This window comes from Balaenoptera acutorostrata, chromosome 5, assembly GCF_949987535.1.
Source record: "Balaenoptera acutorostrata chromosome 5, mBalAcu1.1, whole genome shotgun sequence".
Classification (NCBI taxonomy): Eukaryota; Metazoa; Chordata; class Mammalia; order Artiodactyla; family Balaenopteridae; genus Balaenoptera; species Balaenoptera acutorostrata.
Genome location: NC_080068.1, coordinates 15,941,519 through 15,965,622, shown reverse-complemented (window position 1 = coordinate 15,965,622; position 24,104 = coordinate 15,941,519). Strand labels below are relative to the sequence as shown.

The 24,104-nt window shown below is 38.2% G+C and overlaps 1 protein-coding gene across 4 annotated transcripts in view; it reads left to right on the top strand.

Annotated features, from left to right (window-relative positions):
* The window catches only part of UNC5C (unc-5 netrin receptor C), a 401,808-nt gene that overhangs the window by 272,221 nt on the left and 105,483 nt on the right, over positions 1 to 24,104 (top strand). For all 4 annotated transcript variants that reach the window (XM_057547099.1, XM_057547098.1, XM_057547097.1 and 1 more), the window contains exons 3-4: positions 317 to 460; positions 17,525 to 17,628. In XM_057547099.1, coding sequence (XP_057403082.1) covers positions 317 to 460; positions 17,525 to 17,628 — 248 coding nt within the window. The remainder of the gene's footprint in view (positions 1 to 316; positions 461 to 17,524; positions 17,629 to 24,104) is intronic.

Below are 24,104 nucleotides of genomic sequence, written 5' to 3'. Positions count from 1 at the left end.
AATACACAGAGGAAGATACCTTGGTAGAGGGTGAATGTTACGCTATAACGGGAAAGGTGTAATTCTGTGGAGTGATAGACCAACTCCACTTTCATTATCTGGTGAATCCAGAAGATTTGAAATAGCAAATAAGAGAATGAAAAAGGTGTGGATCAAGTAACTGTATCCAGAGGAAATCAGAGGAGATAAGAGGCAGTATCTAGGATGTTGGTCTATGGCATCAAGAAGGATCACTGGAGGAAAAATATATGTATGGTGTTTTGTATTTTGTTAGTACAAGTCTTCTCCTGACTTAAATCTTCCTTTGCCTTGGCAGGTCTCATTGTCCGGGAAGTAAGCATTGAGATTTCACGCCAGCAAGTGGAAGAACTCTTTGGGCCTGAAGATTACTGGTGCCAGTGTGTAGCCTGGAGCTCGGCGGGTACCACCAAGAGCCGGAAGGCCTACGTGCGCATTGCATGTGAGTCATCGCGCAGGGACACTGTGGATTCCAGAAGCTGATGGAAAACGGGAAAATTTAGACCATAACTGCTCTAGTGTCAAAGAACCCTGGTTAAAAATTGCTCCCAGATTTCTGAATTTGAGCTACACTTTCCCTTTAAGTCACCAGAATATCATTTTATTTTGTTTCAAGCACTGAGTAATTTTCCTTTATGGGTGTGCAAGAATTCGTGCTACTTTCAAAAGATTGAATTTTCTTTTTTAATCTGGTAGTAATTAGGCTACGGGAAAACCAACTGTATTCCTTTAATGAGTTTATTCTGCCAATTTGTTAGGACAGTGTTGACTAGTTTTGCTATTAGAAATAGAAATTACCCAGACAAAGTTTCTCTGTTTATTTTAGAACTGTTCTAGTGCATCAGAATACACCACTGTTTTCCAAACCGTGTTAATTTCTAGAGTATTTTTGTTGAGGGAGAGGTTAAAAGGTGCCTCACACAAAAAAAAGTGTTCCATAATCAATAAATGTGGGAAATACCTTTTTTTTGGACAAAGTTAAAGAGGTTTCTTCATTGCAAAACTTTCCAGATTCCTTAATATGCTAATGTGATATTATCCCCAAGGAGGAGACGTAGTCTGCAGCTCTTTCTGCAGACCCTTTTCTCAACGAGTACTATTCACACCTTGAGCGGCATGAATGCTGCTTTAATCTGTCTTTAGGTTCCATACTGAGAAATTTTCTCAAGTATGAGACCACTGAAACCCATGTTAATTTTTATTATCTGAATTCCTTTGCATGTCTGTATTTTACTAAATTTCAATTTGCGTTGATGTCAATGTCACTTACCTGTAATATGTCACTAAGTCCCAACAATTTTGGCTCTGATGCTTCCCCCAATTCTGTTCTCGCCTCTTCCTTCCCTTCTGCTTGATCTAGATCCCAACCGTTGCAAACACTTCCCGGTTAGTCTCCATGACTCAAGTCTTTTCCCTTTTCTAATCCTTCCTCCATATTACCACAAATGCAAGATTTCAGAAGATTCCTAAAACTCAGGTCTCATCTCAGCTCACCTCCATCTCTGCTAAATTTTTACAGTGGCTCGTGAGATAAAGTCAAAATTTCTAACAATGGTATATATCACTGTATGAGTTTGCTACGGCTGCCATAACAAAATTCCACCGACTGGTGGCTTAAACAACAGAAATTTATTTTCTCACAGTTCTGGAAGCTAGAATTCCAAGATCAAGGTGCTGGAAGTATTGGCTTCTTCTGAGGCCTCTCTCCTTGGCTTGTACATGGTCATCTTCTCCATGTCTTCATACTGTCTTCCTTCTATAACTGTCCATATCCAAATCTCTCTTCTCATAAGGATGCCAGTCATATTGTTTAAGGCTACCAGTATGGCCTTAATGGCCTCATTTTAACTTAATCACCTCTTTAAAAGACATATCTCCAAATAAAGTCACGTTCTGAGGTACTGAGGGCTAGGATTTCAACATGTGAATTTTGGCGGGGGGTACACATTTCAGCCCATGACAGCCATATTTCATTGTTTACATAAGGTAACCTAAATTTCCAGCTCTGACCACAAAGAATGTCTCCAATCGAGTCACACTAGATTAGAAATACTTCCATTTCTATACTTTCTAGCTATTGTTCATACTGAAGGGCTTCACCTTTCTCTTACTTCATTATTTGTAAAAACTCATTTATTCAACAAATATTTAGTAAGCATTTACTCTGTTCTTGGGACAATTGTAGGTATTGGGTATGGAGCCAGAATCAAAACATGTAATGATCCCTGCCCTCAGGAGGCTTATGTCTGGTGAGCAAGGGCACACTCTGTATGAAATAAATAATCAGAGACAGAGCAGATGGTAAGTGTTATGAAGAAAGATAAGTGGGAAAAGGGGGTATGTTGTGCTGGGGAGGGTGGTCTGGGAAGGCCTCCAGAAGAAGTTGACAGTTGAAGAAACCTGAAGGAAGGGAGAGAGGAAGTCAGGCAGAGGGGACAGCAAGTGGCATAAGTACAGACGCCCTGAGGCAGGTATGTGCTGGCGGGTACCAAGAAGATCGAATTAGCCAGAGTGGCTGGAAGAGAGTGAGCGAGAGTAGACCCCTAGGTGAGCTGAGAAAGGTACGGACAGGAGGGCAGTGTGGAGATGGCCTAGGCCCTGTGGGTGTAACATCTTTGGTCCTCAGTATGAAATGAGAACTTTGGAATGTTTTCAGCAGAGGAATTCATGCCACGACTTCCATTTTAGCAGAACACCTGACTGCTGTGTTGAGACTAGACCATGAGAAGCAAGAGTAGAAGCAGGGAGACCAGTTACGAGACTGTGGATGTGGGCGATGTTAGGATGCATGGATTAGAAGCTGTGGAGTAGTGAGACCTGGATTCTAGATATATTTAAAGGCAGAGGTAGTAGCTTTTCTTTGAGAGGTTAGATGTGGGATGTGAGAGAAAGAAAGGAGAGAATGATTCAAAAGGCCTGAGCTTGTTGAAGGATTTCTTTCAGTTGTCCTTAGTGAAGTCATTCCTGCCTCATCAGTCTCCAGAATGATAGGTGTTCCTTTCTCAAACCTTTCAGAGCAGTTCGTCCATCCTCTTAATACAGGCTTGTCTCCTTTGAATTATATTCACTTGTCGTCATGTCTGTGTTTCATGCCAGCGAGTTCTCTGAGATCAGTTTTGCTTAATTCAGGTTTGCTTAACTGTATATCTTCAGTGCTTAGCACAACGCCTAGAACATCAAAGATGTTTAATAAATTTTGTTGAATGAAAACCATTATAAAGACTTGCTCTATATTAATCATTCCTCTCTGAGCATGTCTAAAGGGATTTTTCTCTTTGTCTTCTGTGGATTCTCCATGAAATAGACTCTGAGATGGAGACATGCACGCGGGCAACGTATTAGCGAGGGCTCTCTGGAAAAATATCCGTGGAGGAATTAGAAATGGGCAGAGGGAGAAATTGAACTGCCGTACAGGTACAACAAAAGATGACCCCATAGGGACCTCTGGAGCTAGGACGACCCTTCAGAGTTGCCCCACCTTGAGGCACAGGAGGTGAGCAGACCTTTCTCCCCAACATTGACTAGTCAATGCATGTGGGCCCATCCTTTTCTCCTCACCCTCACCAACTTGTATGACCTAGGTCAAGTCAGCTCTTCTCAACTGAGGGCAAGTCCAGGAGGGAGAGGCTGGGAGCCTCCACCTTCAACACTCCCAACAGGTGGGATCAGTCCTGAAAACGTATGTAATCCACTACAGTTGTCTACCACGAATCTTGAAGATTTTATGTTATTAGTTTTATTTTGTGTTTTATGTTATGAAAGTATCTTGAACATACTTTCAAACATTTTAAAAAGAAACAAGAAACGTATTGTTTTGGTCAGATAATTAAATGAATTCAAAATTACCTTCTAGTTATAATCAAAAGAGGCACAATGATATAAAACTATATCTTGCATTGCTATGTGGTCATTAATATCAAGTGTAATGAATATTTAAAGTTGCCAATCTACACTCTATACTAAATTGGCTTGCCTAAAAGCTGAAGTTTAAGGGCTTCAGAGTTACAAATGATGGCTCTTGTGTGGTGCCAATTTTATATATGTATACATAAATAATATATAGTATTTAATAAAATAGCATATATAATATTATCTTTATATAACCCTATTCCCCACATTAAAAATTAAAAACATATAAGAACCTCATCTTTCTTTGCAACGTATTACATAAACTTTGCTATTTACTTCACAGCTTTTATACCTAGTTTGACATTTTCAAATAATAAGATAAACTCTTCTTCCAGTAAGACATTAATTTGCCCATAGTACCTTTTCGTCTTCATGTATTAAGACTGAAGAGAAGTTTGCTTGTACTTCCATAAGTAACTGAACGCATATGTGTGTGGCCAAGGAACAACATCCAATATATAAAGATTTACTCATATAGATTTACATCATGATGAAAAAAAAAGTTAAATTTCACATTCTGTCTGTCTGGGCTGATCCCTACCAAGTGAGTCCTTGTTAATGTCGCAGGAAGGTTGAAGATTTTCTGGTTTGCTCTGTTTCAAGCGAGCTGTGGTGCTTTGCCCAGTAATATCTGACCGATGGCTGTCACATCAACTGCAATTAAAGTTTAAATTTTTCTCAGGTAAAGGTAACCATGACGCTAAAGTTAAATAAGTGCAATTAACCTCTCACCTAATTCGATCTATACTCATTATGTGTTCTGTGGAGGGGCCCATAGTCCTTTCATGAAAAAGCTCTATTTTCAGAAGTTTATAAAGCAGAAATGAATATTAGCTATTCACTCATTTAAGTTTTCTTATATTTTATACATTCAAACTACATAAAATACGAAAATAAGTTTGTGAGACAATCGGGGCAGAGGGAAAACAGGAAATGGGAAAAAGTTAGGATTCGGCCAGGTATGAGCTGAGAACATGATATGCCTGCTCTAGAACCGAACACATTTAGCAGAGGGCAGTGTCAGGTGTCCTTAGTGGGTGCTGCAGCTTCCATTGCAGAGAGAGGAGTTCCTTCTGAGGGGACTCAAGTGGACACTATAATGACTGTCCAAAGTAGAACCCTTATGGTGACGCAGCCGCCAGTTTCATTGGGTTGTTTCTTCCAATGTCCCTTGTTATAGGCCAATGGGAGAATTCTGAGTGTTAAGGTAGGAAAACGAAATTCAGGCAGAATGTCAGCAAACACTGTCTTTCTTCAGGAAATGTCTTGGCTGCTATTGCTGATGTTGGTTGTGATTGTTGATGTTGTTCATGGTTGCTTTTGTCAGGGGATGGTGGGTATGATGTGAAAAGAGTAGCAGAGTGGAGTAGTTAGAGCACACGTTTGGGGCCAGGTTGACTTACTTATTCAAACCCTGGTTCCATCACTTACTAGTGTGACCTTCATCAAGCGACTTAACCCCTCTGAGACTTAGTTCCATCAACCATGAAATGAAAATGATAGGGTTAGTTTAAGATTAAACTAGAATAAACTTGTAAAGCATATGGCATAGTGCCAGACACAAAGCAAATGCTCAGTGTATGATAATAATGTTCATAACAACGGAGATAATGATTCATACAACTTTATTTGTGCATTTTGAAACTTACCAATACTAAGTTAACTTTAAAAACTAAAAAGTTTTTCCTTCTTTCACCATTTCCTGTACCAGGCCTGGGCCGTCAGTCCTAGAGGTTGAAGTTCTCTGCCGATTCAAGTATAATTAGACTGTAATTTTGTCCCTAAGCCTGAGGTTAGAGGAGCCCTGTAATACGGTCACCCTTCTCCTCAATTCAGTAGTTACAATGGATTTATGTGCACGGACAGTCCATCCTCCTGGGAATGTCAGGGTAGTTCCTGAGGAGTTTCTCTTTCTTATGTGTGCAAAGGCCACTGACTATGGATTGGAATAGGATAGTTTCTGGGAGGAATTAAGGAGGATCAGAGTGGCCCTCTCCGCCCTCCTCTCATAGCTCCCTCATCCTTTTCCCTGAGATCAGAGCCACCTTGTGAGCCATGGGTAGGTTTGGACCAAGCCATGTTTACATCTGTGAGTCTGTAGTGTCTAGCATGCTGTCCAGAACAACAGTGTCCGAGGAAATATAATGCCAGCCGCACGTCATTTCAACTTTTCTAGTAGCCACTCTTAAAAAAGTAAAAAGAAAGAGGCAGAATTAATTTTAATAATACGTTACTTAGTCTACTGTATTTAAACTATCATTTCAATAAAATAGCCAATGTAACATTCTTTTCTCATATTAATCTTTGAGATCTGGTGTGTTTACACTACAGTGCTTCTCAGTTGAGACTAGCCACATGTCAACTGCTGCATAGCCACGTTTGGCTCGTATTGGACAGATGGGCGATAGAATAATAATAATAGATACACTGTTTCAATCACTTTTTCACCTCACATAGTTACCGTGTGTGTGTGTGTGTGTGTGTGTGTGTGTGTGGTGAAAACACTTAGGCTCTACTCTCTTAGCAAATTTTATGCAATACAGTATGATTAACTATAATAACCATGCTGTACAAAAATATCCCCAGAACTTATTCATCTTGTACCTGAAAGTTGGTACCCTTTGACCAACACTTACATGAATTAGCTCATTCAGTACTTGCAACAATTCTGTGTGACAGGTGTTATTATCCTCATTTTACAAATGAGGAAATGGAGGACAAAGGGAGATGAAAAAGCTGCCTGAGTTCAAAGCTCATATATGGAGAAGTAGGTCAGACAAGCAAAGGAGTCCATGCTTTTAACCAACACACTGGATACAAAGAAGAGAGGAGGTGACCATGATTTTGTGTCAGGTGGCAGTTCACAAAAATATCTTATTTTCCACATGCGTAATGACATAGGCTATTATTTACAATGCAGAAGTGAAAGAAGGCCTTGGGTTCCTGCCTGTCTCCTGTTGCTTGGTCTGCTCCAACTATACCAGTTTGTTTTTAGCAATGTTTAATACGCTCATTCCAGATACAGGCTATTGGCAATAACTCTTCCCTCCCACCTGAAACATTCTTCCCCAGTTCTACCAGTGGCTCACCTCCTTCTTTCATTCAGATTTCTGCTGAGACATCAGCTCTTTAGAGGGATTAACCCTGACCAATTTACCTAACACCCGCTGTCGCCAACTCTGTCACTCTTCTAACCCCAAGCCTGCTTTATTTTTCTTGAGAGCATTTCTCTTCATCATTATTCATGATCTTTTAGGCTGACTAGCTCCACCACTGGAATATAAGCTTCACTAGAGCAGGCACTTTATTTTCTTCATCATTATATCCCCAGTGCCTAAAAACAGTGCCTTAGATGTGGCTGGTGCTAAAGTAACTGAAGACGTAAGTAAATGGAATGAAACCGAATTAAATTGTAAGCATATGATAAGGCAAAGTGATGCTGCTATTTCATGCTAATGATTTGTTGTTTCAGTAAAAATGTTTTATCACCCAAGGAATTTGAGGACATCAGATAGACTGAACTGATTGCCTCTGTGCTCCCCCCACTTCAAATTCCCATTACACTTTTGTCTTATTTATTTTCTCCATAGCACTTATCAACTTCGAACCTACTATATACTTATTTATTACGTTCATGACTAGTGGTCTATTTTCCCCAGCCCCTTAGAAAGTAAGATCCACATGAGCAAAGATTTTTGTTTGGTTTGTTCACTCATGAATTCAGAATGCCTACAATGATGCCTGACACTGTGTAGGAACTCAATAAATATCTGAAAGGAATGAATGAACTAATATTTCTATAGTAGGGGTGGTAGTATCTCCAGTTAAATATATATGTGATCTTGTCAATTATTGTGTTAGTTTGTATATACAGAAGTCATTATTTGTGGCCTTGTATGTTACTTTTCCATTTCCTACCTGTCTACTCTACTTGGCATAATCAAAATTAAAAATACAGTTTAACCAAATAATGCAGGTGTTCTGCATTAACCAGGTGTTCTGAAAGACTTAGGTTATACCATGACAGGATCTGGCAGCCTAACACCAATGTCTTGGTAGAGCTCAGCAAGCTTGCCACCACACCAGAATAAATGGCCTGTTTACTAACGTGCACTTCTGAGCTGTGGTTTGATCCCCTGTATGACCATTTAAGTCCCCAGTAAACCCACTGTAAGTTACAGAGGCCGGTTTTTTAATTAGATGAGATTAATTGCACAATTTAGACATTTTTAGATAATAAGACAAAAATTTTAACAATAAATGTCTCCTTGTGTCATATAAATCTCAACCGTTATATTAATTAGTCCATCATGTGGTTCCTATTTCAAAATTAAAAACCATAACACATACCTGATTGCATCAGTCTGTATTTTTCCAAACTTATTTGCTTTTGTGTTTAGACAGAAGTTCTCAAGATTCATGGAGGCTCCACAAAACCCTAGGCATTTATAGCTCATATTTGTTCTGAGAGGTAGACATCTAATTGATAAAATACTGTCTCATAAGTTATAGTTTGGGAAAAATCATCCATCTATGTGCTATAGGAAGGGCTGGTAACCCACTGGACTAAAATATGTCATTAAAGTAATGTTTTATGCTGTATGAAATGGGAAGTTTATGGCTAAACTGCTTATTTGCAAAAAAGCTTGTCTGCAATCGTGTTCTTTTTTTGTACTCTGAGAAAAGAGCCTTAACTTTTTGATATATCGGGTTCCTCATCCATAAAGTTGGCATGTTTCTTATTATTTACCCCTAAGACATACCTTAAAAAATATTGTGATGACATATAGTCATTTTTTTTTCTGAAAATAAAGATGCAGTGTGAATAGAAGGGTAGCTTATATGGGTTTTTTTTTTTTCTTCCTCTTCTCTGTAATGGATGTCTTTGGAGTTCTAGCTGTAAAATATTTATTTTTTTTAAAAACCCTTTAGCAAAACTATCTGAATACAATATATTCGTCCTATAAATGCCCCAAAGCCAAGAAATAAAGAAGAATGGCTGAAATTGTACTTCCCTTTGCAGGGACTTTGCTTACTCAGAATTTCTGTTTAAATGACCCGGTGCAGTAAGGGATAGCCATGCCTTGGCAAAACTAAAGACACTGCCAGATAATCTTTCTGCTGATTTGCTCAGATTATTCTAACCTCTGTCCCTGCCTATAACTATGATATTATGAAAGTGTTTGTGGTAAATTCATAAGATTGGTCAAAAACATTAGTTTTTTAAAAAGTAAAAAGAGGTTGCAAAACAATAACAGGAACAAAATAAAAATCTTTCATCTTCATTCTTTTGTCTTTAAAAAACCCTGTGTCCTAGTAACCAACATTTATGGCATGCTTACTGTATGCCTAATTCTATAAGCCCCTTGTGCATGTTAATTTTTCTGATGCCTCCAACAGTCCTTTGGGTAGGATCTGTTATTATCCTTATTTTGCAAATAACGAAACAGAAGCATGGAAACGAAATATTAGATAACTTACCCTAGTCACTTGTTTAGGAAATGGTAAATCTGAGTTTTAAACTTTTCTTTTTACAGTCCAATTCATTGTACAGGTTTGCAGAAATGTGATAGTTCACTTTGCAATCTAACCATAGAGGAAACTTCATGTTTATGCTGATTGGTTCGTGGGTTTTTGTTTTGTTTTGTTTTATCTTTTGCAATATTTGAGAAGAAAAAGCAAGTTAAAAAGAAAACTCCTTCCAACATTTTTTATATACTGTGTCCCTTCCTTTTAAAAACCACATTAGGAGTTGCTGAATATAACATTTTTTTCATGATTTTTTTTTTTTAATTCCAGCAAAGATACTCTATTCCTGGAAAAGAAAACCATGGCAAACTTTTTAGGGTTCTATAGCATTGTCAGGACTTTTTCACTTTTAATAAATGCTCAAAGCTCAGAAGTCTAATCTAGTTTTCCCAAAATATGCTATCCTGGTTGGTTCATGGCAGTTATTTCCTGTTAACAGCCAGATTTGGTGATTTAAGCATAAGTTATACTCTACTATGACAACATAATTATCCCCTTTTATCATTATTGAAAGAAAGGCACACTTTTTCCCTCTAAGAACACAAGTATTGTTACTATATGTGACCATAGAATTATTTTATTTGCTAGAGGGACACTTTGAAAGTACAATGAAACAGAATTTTAAAAACTAAAAAATGTTTTTACTACCTTTGTTCATTGAGCATGAAAAGAATTAATTGATTACTACTTTCTGTCAAATATGGGGTCTGTGGCCCACCAAGTCTGCATTCCTATATGGCAGCATAGAGCTGAGTAGCAAGTAAAAAGTTAAGTGAATTGGTTTTGTACCCATGTCTCTATTAAAATTTGGAAAACCTAAGACAGCCCAGGTTGGTGCTATGTTTTAAGAAAAAAATAATTCTTGTGCCTAACTTTCTTTCATTTAAGTTACCTGCCTGTCCCCTAGACACATATGAAATTTCAGTGTCTGTGTTAGACAATGTCAGCCATCAACCTGCACAAAAGTAAGTACTGACACTGGGGAAACACCAACAGAGACTCACTGTCTTAAGAGCCACAGTGTAGAAGCAGGTCTTCTTGGTTCTCACGGCCTCCCAGGCCCCTCTCTCCCTCTGCCTACAGAGTCTAGCACAGTGCCGTGCATATCATGGGTATTCCATAAATAATCAGTCAATCAATTGGTAGTTCTCAGATTTTAGTGCTGTGTGTAAAACACACCTGGGGGCCAATAAAAACTGTGGATTCCTGGAGCCAAATCTGATTATGAAATCTGCATTTTTTTCAAGCACAGCATGGTAATCCCTAAGTTTTTCTTTGTGACACATCACTTTCAATCATTAGTCTTCCACGCTCGTAATTACTTTGTCTCACTTGTTTATGATTATTTTGACTAACAATGATAATGCCTAATGTTTGTATAGCATACTAAAATTCACTAATACTGGGGGGGAAATGGTGTGGGGATTACTATCTTTTGAGTGCGTATTATATTTAGGGCATGATGCTAGAGTTTTATAGGTGCTTCTTGCTATAAAACCCTGTAAAATAGTTACTATTATCATACTCATTTCTTAGCTGAAGAAACTAAAGTAAGAAGAGGTTAAGCAGTGTGCTCAAGGTCACACAGCTAGTCAAGGGGTAAAGTCAGAACCGGAACCCAAGTTTGTCCATGCTGAAGATCTTGCTCTTGGCTGCAATGTTATCTTGCTTTGCAGGAGCTTTCAGACCTCTTTCACAGTGACCTATACTAAAAAATATGTTTATATCATGATCCACTAAATAAACGTATACCCATCTCTTCATACCTACAAATACACAGAGGTGTGTGTGTGTATGTACATATAAACACACATAATAATACTATGTATGATCACTTGACATTTTCTATTTATTCCATTTCATATTTTTAATGCTGGTTTTTAATCCCCTAAATTGAATTCATAATCCTCTAAGGGGTCATGACACACAGTTTGAAAAACTCAACAATAAACCTTAAATTCCATAAGAATAGTAAGGAATATTAGATCCTATAGTTTATAGACCAAATGGCCCAAGTGTGTAAGCGAATGACATGTTGAAATTTACTCAGATGAGTAATCATCTTTCATGCCAGAACTCTCTAATAGTAATAGAAATAGTTGTAATGATTTATTACATGTGTTTTGTGCTTCATAATCTTCCAAAACCTTTTCAGATTCAATATCTCTTTTAATATTCACAAAACTCTATGAGATCTAATATTCACAAAACCCTATCAGATCTAAAACAAAAAGCAACCAACCTTAATAAGGTAATACTATGTCATTTATATCTTATTACTCAATGGAATTTAAGGACTTTAATTTCCATTAGAATAATCTTTTGAAGTATACGCATCCACGAACTCTTAACTTCATAATATCAGTTTATCACATTGTCAAGATTTTGTCTTTTAAAAAATATTTTATTCTAATAACTCTTTCTGCATAATGAAGTAGCATTGCTAAGGGGATAAACATTTTTAACAAATGTAAGTTATTTTTTTTTTAACTTGGAGTGAGAACCTGTTTATTTTCTTTTTCAAAGACAATAGTATCAGCAACCTGCCTGCTTAGACACCATAGGGAGATTTTTGCTGATAGTTTCTCCTGGTTTCCTTCCCGAATCAGCAGGGCTCACAGGGGCTTGGTAGTATGACCTGTTATAGTCAAAGCTCCCACCTTTCCAGCCTCAACTTTCCCATTGTAGGCCACTTTCACCCTTTTCAGATGGTGTTAGGCAAAGATGTTTGAGGGAGGTCACTGCGGAGGAGACTTGATTTTGGGCCCCTTTCATAAATATGCGCTTTGGTGTGACAGGCTTTCTTGCATGCTATTTTGGGTAGGCATTTCCTTCCCATCTCTCCATGGAGAGAGAAAATTAGTTTTGTCAAAGTAATTCTCGGGCTTCCCTGGTGGCGCAGTGGTTAAGAATCTGCCTGCCATTGCAGGGGACACGGGTTCGAGCCCTGGTCTGGGAAGATCCCACATGCCACGGAGCAACTAAGCCCGTGAGCCACAACTACTGAGCCTGCGCGTATGGAGCCTGTGCTCCGCAACAAGAGAGGCCGCGACAGTGAGAGGCCTGCGCACTGCGATGAAGAGTAGCCCCCGCTCGCCGCAACTGGAGAAAGCCCTCGCACAGAAATGAAGACCCAACATAGCCAAAAATAAATAAATTAATTAATTAAAAAAAAATAATAATAATTCTCAATGCATTCATAATCATCAAAGCTTTAATATTCATCTGCTTTTGTGATGTATATTATATTGCTCCCTTGGATTTGTACAAAGAATTTTCTGATATTTTTAATATGGAATCTTCTGGAACCCATCCATCATCCCATTTTTCTAACTCTTACCCATACCTGTATATTGAAGTGTACAAAAGTTGCATGAAGATTGTCGTAAGAGGAAAATATATAAGCTGTTCTTTCAAAGATGCATCATCTCCTAGATTATTGAAAAATAATTTCTTCTATTATTTCTCTTTGATAATTGGTATAAATCCTTAAAGATCTTATCTTATTTCACAAAGGATAGGCTGTTTTCCCCTAAAATGCATATTTAAAACGTTAGTCTACTCAGGCATAGGCCCTTATGACAAAAGAGACCTTCAAAAGCATTCCGTCACTTACTTTCATTTTACAAATGAGGAAGGTGAGGCCACAGTCTTCGAACTCCCAGGTAGCCTTCTTTTCTGCCCACCACATTGTCAAAAAGCAGAGTCCATGTTTGTAGAATGCCATAAAATTAGTGGGTTTCACATCATAAATATTTGTAACCACAGTATTATTATTGTGCAAAAAAATTCATTGACAGCATCAAAATTCTACCATAAAAAACGAGATGCCGTGTACACCCACACATGTGTGTGTTCTAAAAGGCTTTCTTCGATTACTGTGTAAATGCTAAATAGAAATCCATATAGTTTCAGGTCTGATTCTACATCTGCTAATTGGATTTCTCTGTATGGATTTAGTAAGCCAATATTCATGTTCTTAAGTAAACATCTCTCTGAATGAATGCATATGACAAGGCTGATTTTTCTTTTAATTGATGGAGTCAATGACTAAATCAGAGGTAAGCCAAGTTTACTTTGCAAAAGTAATCTAGGTTATAATGAAAGGACTTTATACTTATTTTAGTAGCAGCCTTAGAACTAATGGAAGGAAAACAGAAATGTAGAATCCTAAAGGTCTTCCAAGGGCAAAAAATTCATCTTTTTTCCTGACAGGAATACCCACATTATTCTAAAACATTCTGTTTTACATCTAATTCCTAGCTGACAAGTGTCCGTTTTTCATGCTTATCCATTCGTCACCCTCGTGTTCTCTCTGCCTGCAAGTCATCCAGCCTGCCTTCTATCACATCTCTCCAAATGATAAAGGGTATGCTTAAAATGCTACTCACCCCCTTACCAGAGTACCGTGGAGGCATATGAAAGGAACAGCTGCCATGCTGGACAGCACAATATATTCTGCGCTCTTTACACAACCTGAAAGCTAGAAAAGAGGTTTGGGGCAGGAATTAAAAGGATTTTTCAGGAAGAAGTACTACCTTGTGGGGGGTTAAATGTGAATCATTTTAGAAATTAGATAAAATTTACATAGAGTTTAAAATTAAATAACATCACAACAACAGAATTATATGGTATTCAGTGATGGTTCAGTTAAACCTGTCTTTTGAAGTACATGACTCTGATGCGTGGTCACCATTCTCAGTTAGGGAATGAGGATTCTCAAAAGGTGAGCCTTCATGTGGCAGGAATGTGAAAACTGTGCCCAAAACTATAGCACATCCTAAGAAGAATTATAGCCTGCTACATTCGAACCCATCATCCCTAATGGTGCTGCTGACTTCCGTCACCATAAAATCTCGCAAAAGAGTAGGAGTTCTCCTGATGGTCATTTTCCCAATTCCTGTGCACCCTCAACTCAGCTGGGCTTCTACTCCCCCTTCACTCCTTAATTCCCCAAACTTCTTCTCCTTCTGAGTCCTTTGCTGCATTTGTCCTGTTGGCCTCCCAACTTCTTAAAACTTTATTCTCCTCTTGGCTTCTCTGACACTTGTCTCGGTTTTTTCCTCCGACGTCTTTGTTCACACCATATCATTTCTGCAGGCAGGTTTTCCTCTTGAATGTTGGTGTCCTCTTTTTTTTTTTTTTTTTTCCTGCCCTGGTAGTGTCATCTATTTCTAGTGCTTCAGCTGTCTCCTAGACAATGAAGCACAGGTCTTTTACCAGGCCTTCTTTTCCAAACTCTAGACTAGTGGTTCTCTACTTGAGGTGATTTTTCATGTCAGGAGACATTTGGCATTATCTGGAGGCGTTTGTTTTGTCATGGCTTGGAAGGGTGCTACTGGTATCTGCTGGGTAGAGTCCAAGGATACTGCTAAGCAACTTACTGTGCACAGGGCAACCTCACAACAGAATTATCCAGACCCAAATGTCAGTCGTGCTGAGGTTGAGAATCCATGATATGGACCTACTGAACTTTTCCACTTGAATAGCCTACCGCTGCACCAAACTGAACATGTACCAAAATACATTTGCTATCTTTCTCACCACTTTTCTGCCCCATTTGGTATTATTTCATCTAATGCTGGTATCAACTTAACAATTGCAGTAGCTAAGAATATAGTATTACCTTTTCCTCTTGTCACTCTCCAAATACCTAGGTGTTCCTCAACATATGATCTATTTATTATTAGAATCTGCTTTCTCCCCTTCCTGTACACTGTCACTAGCTGAGATCAGGACCCCGTCATCCCTCCTGATCTATTCAGATGGGTTCCTAACTACCTTCGGCTTCTTCACCACCACCTCAATCACACCGAGGGCAATATGACATCCTATCTCCCTCCTCTGCTTAAAAGCCTTTGAGGGTTTGCCATGCCTTAGCATGGCAGGAAGGCTTTTCTTAAATAGATCTCAGCTTACCGTTCTAGTCTTGATTCTGAATCTTACATATCTTCATCCTAAGTACCTAATAAAGTGTCTACCTTAAGGAGATAATTTACAAATGTTAAAGGAATTTGTGTTGACTATTTGGATATATATGTGCCTCACTCTTTCTAATTCTCAATCCTTATTTTGTGATATGCTGGTTAGTTTAACTGAGAGTCAATATGTTATTTGATTTGAGAACTAATTCCAGTCTTTAGGTCTTCACCCTACCCTGCATCAGATGGGAGTTTTTTAGAATCATTTTTCACCAACAAGATCTACCCTGTTAAGAACATTTTATCCCATTAAAGTTGTTCACTGCTGCTATTGCTTTTATTAATATTTGGTGTTTTGCCAAAATTTCATCTTAATGCAGATTAAAAACAATGAGAAGCTACTATATGAGAAAAGAAAGAGCAGAAGAAGTTTTAATGTTTCTGTTGAAAAGACACAAATTAACCAAAAGAGATGTGAAGGGATGTGTGGGATAGAAAAATATGTATCAAATCTGCAGGTTCTAACGCAGCATCAATTGTTTTGCTGTGAGGCTTTGAGTAATTTGAGAAATGTGTTTCTCATATGTAAAATAAGGACCTGGTTTAGATCACTTTCAAGTTCTAATAACTCTGTGGATTTTAAGTGTTCATTCCTGCAACATACTCAATTTCTTGATAATCAAAATAGAAATGCCCTTCTGACAGAAATTCTGTCACCATTGGTAGAGTCTCTTGTCTTACTCCAGACCCACATAGATCCAGTAATCTTTTCACAACCCCTAAGCTCTTGAAGGTTTTCTTCTGCCAAGAAATTCAACCAAAAGGCAAGTATATGACAATGAATTTTTTTCTCACTGCATTTTCCAAGTGGTGCTTTCTAATAGCTCCTTGAAAGACATTAAAGGCACACCTCCAGAGTCTTCAGATTTCCACTCATTAGTTCAGTAGGCTGAAATGGTGCTTTTAGGTTCTGAAGTCATTGCTGGGGACATGGGATGAAAGGAAAGAGGCATTAACTTTTTACTAAAATCAACTGGGTAAAATTCCAATAACTTTTAATGGGAAGGAGCTGAAGAGTACATGTATGAAATAATTTTTTTGCTTTGCTTTAAAAAAAAGATGCTCCTTCAAAGCTCTGTGACTGACTCATGTACTTTTTAGCTTTGGTGTTTAAAATGACAAACTGGTTTCTAACATTTTCGTGTCCATCAATAGCAGTTTTTAAAATTGTACTGCATATTGCTGTAGCAACTATAACTATATAAATCAGGGGTCCCCAACCCCTGGTCCGTGGCCTGTTAGGAACCAGGCCACAGAGCCGGAGGTGGGCAGCGAGTGAGCAAAGCTTCATCCGCGGTTCCCCATTGCTGGCATTACCTCCTGAACAGTCCCTCCCCCGCCAACCCTCCCCCGCCAACCCTCCCCCGACCCTGGTCCGTAGAAAAACTGTCTTCCACGAAACCGGTCCCTGGTGCCGAAAAGGTTGGGGACCGCTGAAATAAATACGTAATTAGATTCTTGGTATATTTGAGCAGAAATGACTGTTTAATCTTCTAATTGCAGAATGGTCACATTATTACATATTGAGATATTTCTAGACTCATCCCAATAATTACTCTTTTCCCTGTCTTGTGTTTGAGACACCTCAAGAAGCTGTAGTCATTCTTTCAGGACTCCAGCATTCTGTTTTTTACTCTGAACAGAAACTTGCTTTTGAGTTATCAAAAGATCTCAGAGTTAGTACAGCTTCAATAGTATCTATTGGGAAGAAAGAAAAAATAAGAATATACCTCAGGGACTTTATGAATAAGCATCATGACAATGGGATTCTCTTGATTAAAAATGTGATCATTATAGTTGATTATTAAGAAATAGTAAGGAAGTGCAACGAATGAGTTTCACTAATTGTTAGAATGAGGATCTCCAAAGCATTCCAGTGAAGATTAAAGTAGGAACAGTTAATAGCCTCCAAGTTTCATAATTTCCAGTACACAGAATATAATCACCCACATTATGGTACAGTACTAACATGATTAAAAAATACAAAGAAACATCAAACAAGAAGCTGCAGAATGTTTATTGTACTTCCAATAAATGAATAAATGTTAATTCGTTTTGTCTTATATTTTGTTACTTGTGCTTTCCAGATCTGCGGAAGACATTTGAGCAGGAACCCCTGGGAAAGGAAGTATCCTTGGAACAGGAAGTCTTGCTCCAGTGTCGACCACCAGAAGGGATCCCAGTGGCTGAAGTGAGTAGCAAAAATGCTTCACATTTAGCAACTGGCACTTAAGTTATTCTAACAGAGACCTAGTCCATGGCTAATGGTGCAGTGAATTAGGGTATGGCATGATGAATGGTTGGTAATGGAGTCCTAACTGCTTGCTACTGGCAAAATAGATTGATTGGGAACTGATTAATGACTTGGAGTCAGTTAGAATGCCCCACTGGACAAAGCCACAGGCAGCTTGGTTTAATTTTGTCATTGTCTTTTAAGAAATCAGAAACACTGTTTTATTTTATCTGGCACTAATCATAGAGAAGGGTGGTATGACTTAATAATGTGCCATCAACTTTATTATTTTTCTTGATACTTTGCAAAAAATGTAAGAAAGGCGTGTGTGTGTGTGTGTGTGTGTGTGAGCCTGTGCACTCCACGTATATATTTCCTGCTCTGTGATATATTTATGGACATACCTAAAAGCCATAGCCACACACCATGAATAAAAACATGTTTGAGGAATGTCAGTTAGTTTCATCCTGTAAGCTTTCCATTAGCTCTTTATTTTCATCTTCTGTTTTTGGTGAAACAAAGCCTATTGATAGTTAATGAAATATTACAAATCAGATTTATACCATGACTTTTTATTAGCACCAAACAATAAAATGCCCATTTTTCTGTCAAGTCATCCATAGCTCCAACGTATCAATGCAAAGACTCTAAGTGGCACTCTTAATGAAATTTCCTTTTTTCTTTGAAAGAAGAGAGCTGTTTTTTGCCTTGTTCCTGGCATCCCATGGCACTTTCTAGCACTGTATCAGAGACTTTGTATGATTGTTGCTGTTTTATCCAGCCACTCCAAAACCTTATCTTCCAACACTGACACACAATATGATTTATTGTGATTATAAAGGAGGCAGCTCTTCTCTCCTCAATATTTCCTTTCACTTAGGACAATAAGGGCATCTGTCTCCTGAACTGTATTTCTAAAATTCTAATGCAAACCTCCACCATTAAACTACCTTGAAGACCAAAACATATCCTGAGTAACATAGGTATCCATAGACTCTTCTTGACTTGATGTTTCTTAAAGAGAGCAAATCCCTGCAGAGATTTTCAGTGAGGAGATTCTATAATTTCTTCATTTCTTTGGTCTCCTCAGCAAAGTGGTTCACTTTGTCAAGGAGTAAAGATTCAAGAGTGCAAACTAATTGGCTGTGAATTTTATCTGTATCATCACTGGGGAAGAGACCAATTAACATTTGGCAAGCTCAAAAATCATATACCCATTTGACATTCACAGAACTATAATCTGAATTTTTTTTCTTTTTTTTTTGAAGTCAAGAGAGAGATCAAACACACATGCTTGAGAGCAGGCTGATAAACTCCTGTGTTGATTATTTTCAGCACCCTTAGAATCACCAAGATCAGAAATCTAATGAATACCTTAACGTGACACGTTACAACTGTCATTTGCTCAAGAGGGGCAGATAAATTAAAGAAGAAAGGGATGAAATGTAACGTGGTGAGTTAAGGGATTATAAGATTGTTTTAATTTAATGATATATATATTCATCATTTAATATTTTATTTATTTATTTGAGGAATTTAAAAGCATGAAAATAGCATAAAATGGAATATTGATCTTAAAAGGAAACCAGCAGGTAAAACTCTCATGTTTTACTATAAACAAAATCAGTCCTTAAGACATCAGGCCATGCTGACAAGGATTTATGCTTCTTTTGTATGCAAGGCAAATGAATCTGAAAAACTCAGTAAACGCTCAACAAATACATAGTTGACTGATTCAATTTATCTTTGTTTAATAAGTATCTATCTAGCATCATTGAATAAGTAGTCAAGTTCATTCTTTGCAGAATATCAGGAGACAATAATTTCCTTCCCATAAAAGTCAGTAGGTTTCCAAAGAGCTCTACTAATCTTAAGTTACAGAAGCATCACCTTTGGTGCATATAATGGCACAGGCATATCTGAGGTAATAAATAACATTTAATTTTCTCCCCTATTTTGGCTTTAATTTCTGCTACAGAACGTTAAGCTAATTTCCTTTACAGAACTCTAGGTTTAAACTCAAGTGTCCCCATTTTTAAGTCTTGGACTTTAGGCAAGGTATTTCAGCTCTCGGTATCTAAGTTTCCTCAATTAAATTACAAAACGGAGATAATAATGAATGGTGTCTCTCCAGAATGTAGCCGAAGGTTAAATGAGATATATGCAAATCACTTAGACCATGTGGAAGCACTCAATAGCATTATCAGTGCTATTAGTGTATCACCTGTTGATTCACAGAAGACTCAGTTCGACCTCTTGAGTTCAGAGCAGTTACTGAGTACAGTGCGGCTGTGTTGGGCGCTGTGGGGTGTGCAGAGATGAAGCTTCTGCCCTACGAAGAATCACAGGGAAGCCACAGAGATGCCCTCCTGTGTCTTCTAGCCATTTACTTTGGTCAGAGTCCATAAATGCTACAAATGAAGATAACGTTTGAGCTTTAAAACAAGGAAATTCCCTTATTTATGTAACATATTTACTTTACAGATGACTTGTTAACGTGAATATCTACAGCAAGTCCTGATGTGCTGCTGTCCTTACTCTGATTTTTCAAGTGGTCCGTTTAGTCATAATGGACCCAGGACATTGGACCAGACTTCATATTTTTTCCCAAAGAGGAAATTTGGGCTGGAGCTACTGTTGGTAGTTCTCCTTTTTCCAAGCCAAAGGAAAGAGAGGGACAAAGAAAGTGTCATAGGAGGAAGAGGCCAACCCAGGATTCCTTATATGCTATCTCTCCAGGTGGTAGCAGTTTTGACTAAGAACTCCTCTCAGTACTCATTAGTTAAGAGAAAAATATGTCAGTTATTAAGTAGCAGATGCAGAACTATTCAGTATCTGACATCTGGTATGAATGAACCAGTATAACTGCCTGAACATCAGCCCCTAGGTACCCTGATTTTTTACAGCTCCAACTATTATCTGTGTTGAAATGTATCTGTTTACTACTGTCCTACCTGATTAGACTGGGATGAAATAAGGAACAAAACGGGATTTTTGTTCATGTTTCTAACACCAGCAGACTGTAGGTTGCATCGTAGATTCTCTAAGTATATTTAACGAAATGAAATAAAGAGTCCCTGTTGGATGTGACACAGAGGCTGCACCTCAGGAAATGGAACTTCTCAGAGAAAGGATGTTTGTCACCTCTGAAGACGCATACTGAGAGAACTCAGTGAGGGTGGAGTAAGGGAATCTATCAGTCTAGGGCTTCTGACCCACTGGATGGGAATAAAAGGCCATTGAGAGTTACTTTAGTTCAAGGACTGTAGGACAGGTTAATAATAATTCTATTTAAATTAAAAGTAGACTAGGTGAAAGAAAGAATAACAAATCCCAGAAATACTCTAAAATGGTATTGCTCAGTATTTTTAATACCTCTTTTGCTAGGATCAAGCCAAAAATATAATGCTTTTCTCCCATGTCTGGGGAGGCATTTGCCTGCCTTTTGGCAGAAACCCACCATCTCCCCAAAGAAGCCAGAAAATTAATATGCCCATGCACGGGTGCTGGGTTGCTCCAGTGGCATAACAGCAGCACTCTATGAAATGAATCCCTCTTTGCTCATTTTAGTTTCTGCCTGGAAAATGTTGCTGTCATATGGTGAGCCAGAAATGTACTCAGAGATGCTTTATTTCATCAGATTATCTCTTTTGGAGAGTAGTGGTATCAGAACATCAGTGGATACAAGATTTGTTGGCATGGCAGAAGGAGCAAAGCTGAATTTTTCACCAAAACAAACCTGTGATTCGTGTCACCTTAAACAAGGGGATAATTGCTCCTCTAATTATAATCGAACTATTTCTCATAGGAGTCTAATTGGAGGAACAGGGCACAATGTTCAACATATTGACCCAGTTGTGCTTAAAAACGTCATCTTTTGCATCTCTAATTAGCAAGTGGGAAAATATGGGGTGAAGTGCAAAAGAATAGATTATTTTGCTGAGTTTAGTCTTGCTAAACAGGAAAGAGATTTTTTAAAAGCAGCATCAGCTTCATCAGGGGAAAAAGCTGCTGGCAGCTGGAGGCCTCACCAAATGTACAGCATCAGGTAGCTCTCCATCTAATTGATTATTAATATGGCTAATGAACATTTTGTTTCATGAGAGGAGTGCATGTTTTGCTGCCCTTCCCTCATAGCTGGAACTTCGTGTCGACGCATTTCCATGCAGGTGCATTTTCTCCCAAGCTGTGCTTTATATTCCTTGCAGACAAAAAAGGTTTAGAGAGAAAAGAAGAGTTTGAATACTAATTTGGAGGGAGACATTGCTTTCAGTGCCCAGTGATATCTGCTGGAATTTTCTCCTAGCATGTGTGTAGCAACAAGAAGGGGTTTTGCTTATGAGATGAGTATCAGCCTTACAAACAGGTTTGCCACAAGTATCAGGTTCCCTGACTGGTAGTCAGCTTGCAAGCTTTGCATTGGTCCAGTCAATATTTGCCAACGTTATCTCTTTATTTTGGTCACTTGATATGTTTTTCTGCCAGTGTAAATAATGCGCCTCTAATAGTTATGTACAGAGAGCACCACAGCACAGATAACTTTGTGAACCAAGTTAAAAATTATAATAAAATTAAACACAGGAATAAATAATAAACCTCTGATTTATAATAGATTTGTGGCTTGACTTCTGCATATACACAGTGGTTCCTTTGAGCCTACAGTACAAAATCCTGTTTTTATTTTTAATCACTAATTCATTTATTCAAGGAATATTAATTGTCCACTCACCGTGTGCTGGATACTCTTCTAGCTAAAGGAGATACTTGTCAGTCAAAGTCCCTAAAGGGTAACAAAACCATAAACAAGAATAGAAATAAAAGAGCAAGATATTGTCAGATAATTGCACGTTAAAGGAAATAAGACAAGGTCGTATCTGAGAGGTTGACGGTTGTTGGGGACCAGGAGTCACTTTAAAGTTCAAGGAGAATCTATCTGAAGAGATAACATTTGAGCTGAGATCTGAATGACAGGAAAGAGCCAGACTTGAAAAGATCTGGGTCAGGAAGCTCCAGGTAGGGGAGCAGAATACCTCAGAATGTGGTTATGGTTTAAAAAGGAGGCCAGTGTCTCTGAGACACAGTGAGCCATCAGGAGGGCAGGAAGCCCTTCAGTCAAAGGGTTAGGATGAGCTTGGGGACTAACACGTGGTAATGGTAAGGGATTTGGAATTGTTTCTGAATATATGCAGAGTCATTGGAGATTTTAAGTAAGGAATTGTCATGACCTGATATATATTTATTTCACAGATCATTCTTGCTGCTCTAGGGAGTATAGATTTTAGACGTGTAAAAATGGAAAGAGAGACACCATTTAGGAGATCTTGCCTTACTTCAAGTAAGAGAAGATAGTTGATGGTCTTAGGGTAGAAGTAGAAGAGAGAGAGAAAGGTGGAGAAATAAAGGATATATTTTAATTCCTGTGGGAACAGAAAGTTCTGAACTTGGATTTTGAATCTGATTTTATTAAATGAATAAAATCTAGAAAATATTTGGTCCTTCAGAAGAAAGTGAAATCTTCCATGCTAACGGTCAGCAAACCCAGTAGAGTGAGCTTTTCTTAGCTGACCTAAAATCAGTGGTCAGTAGACTTCATCTGTTTTCAAATACATTCTTTCTCTCTCAGTGATGCTTCAGTAACAGGCAGTGACCTAGCCCGAGTACATAATCGCAGGGCAGGAGGGTCTTTTATTTCCACAGCCTTTATTTCATGAAAAAAAAGTTTTTTTTCTTGGGTAAGTTCTTTGCTTTGAAATTTCTTTCAATGATTCTTCATATGCCTAGAGGCACTATTTATTGTAAACTGATTGTGGATGAAAAATGGCAGTCATAGCAAAAAGAGCAAAAAGCCAGTGTTTTTTAAAGGTGGTCAGACTTAGCAAGAGTCCCAACGCCCTTAATTGCTAAATATGAGGAAATGCTGAGAGTTACTTAACCTGAAAGGCAAGTTTATAGTAAAGACTGGTTAGGAACTATCTCAGGACTAATCAATTTATAGTCCTTTTGCCCTGGAAAATTTAGCATTTTAAGGACATTTCAGTGCCATTTTGCTCCCTTGTAAGATATTATCAGATAGAGTCATTCTACTTTGGGCTCTTTTGGTGGTTGTCACTATTAATTCACTTATCAACGTGCTTTCATCTCCTCATAGTTGAATTTAAGGCTTTAGAAATGTTAAGTTTTCAGATTTCAATACAAGTTCACCTCTACAGCGTGGTCTGCACGCATTCAACTCTCAAAAGCAATGAGCCGGACATATGTGCAATTAAGGAGGTGTTTCCCCAGCAGGAAAACAACATCCCTTTCTTAGCAAATTCCTTCCCTTTGCAGAGGTTGCAACAACTGAGCAAAATGTCACTCCAGTTTCTGTTAGGTTACTAACCACGTCCCTATGCCAGACTCGCAGTGAACCAATCCCTGAGACGCTGAGGTTCGCA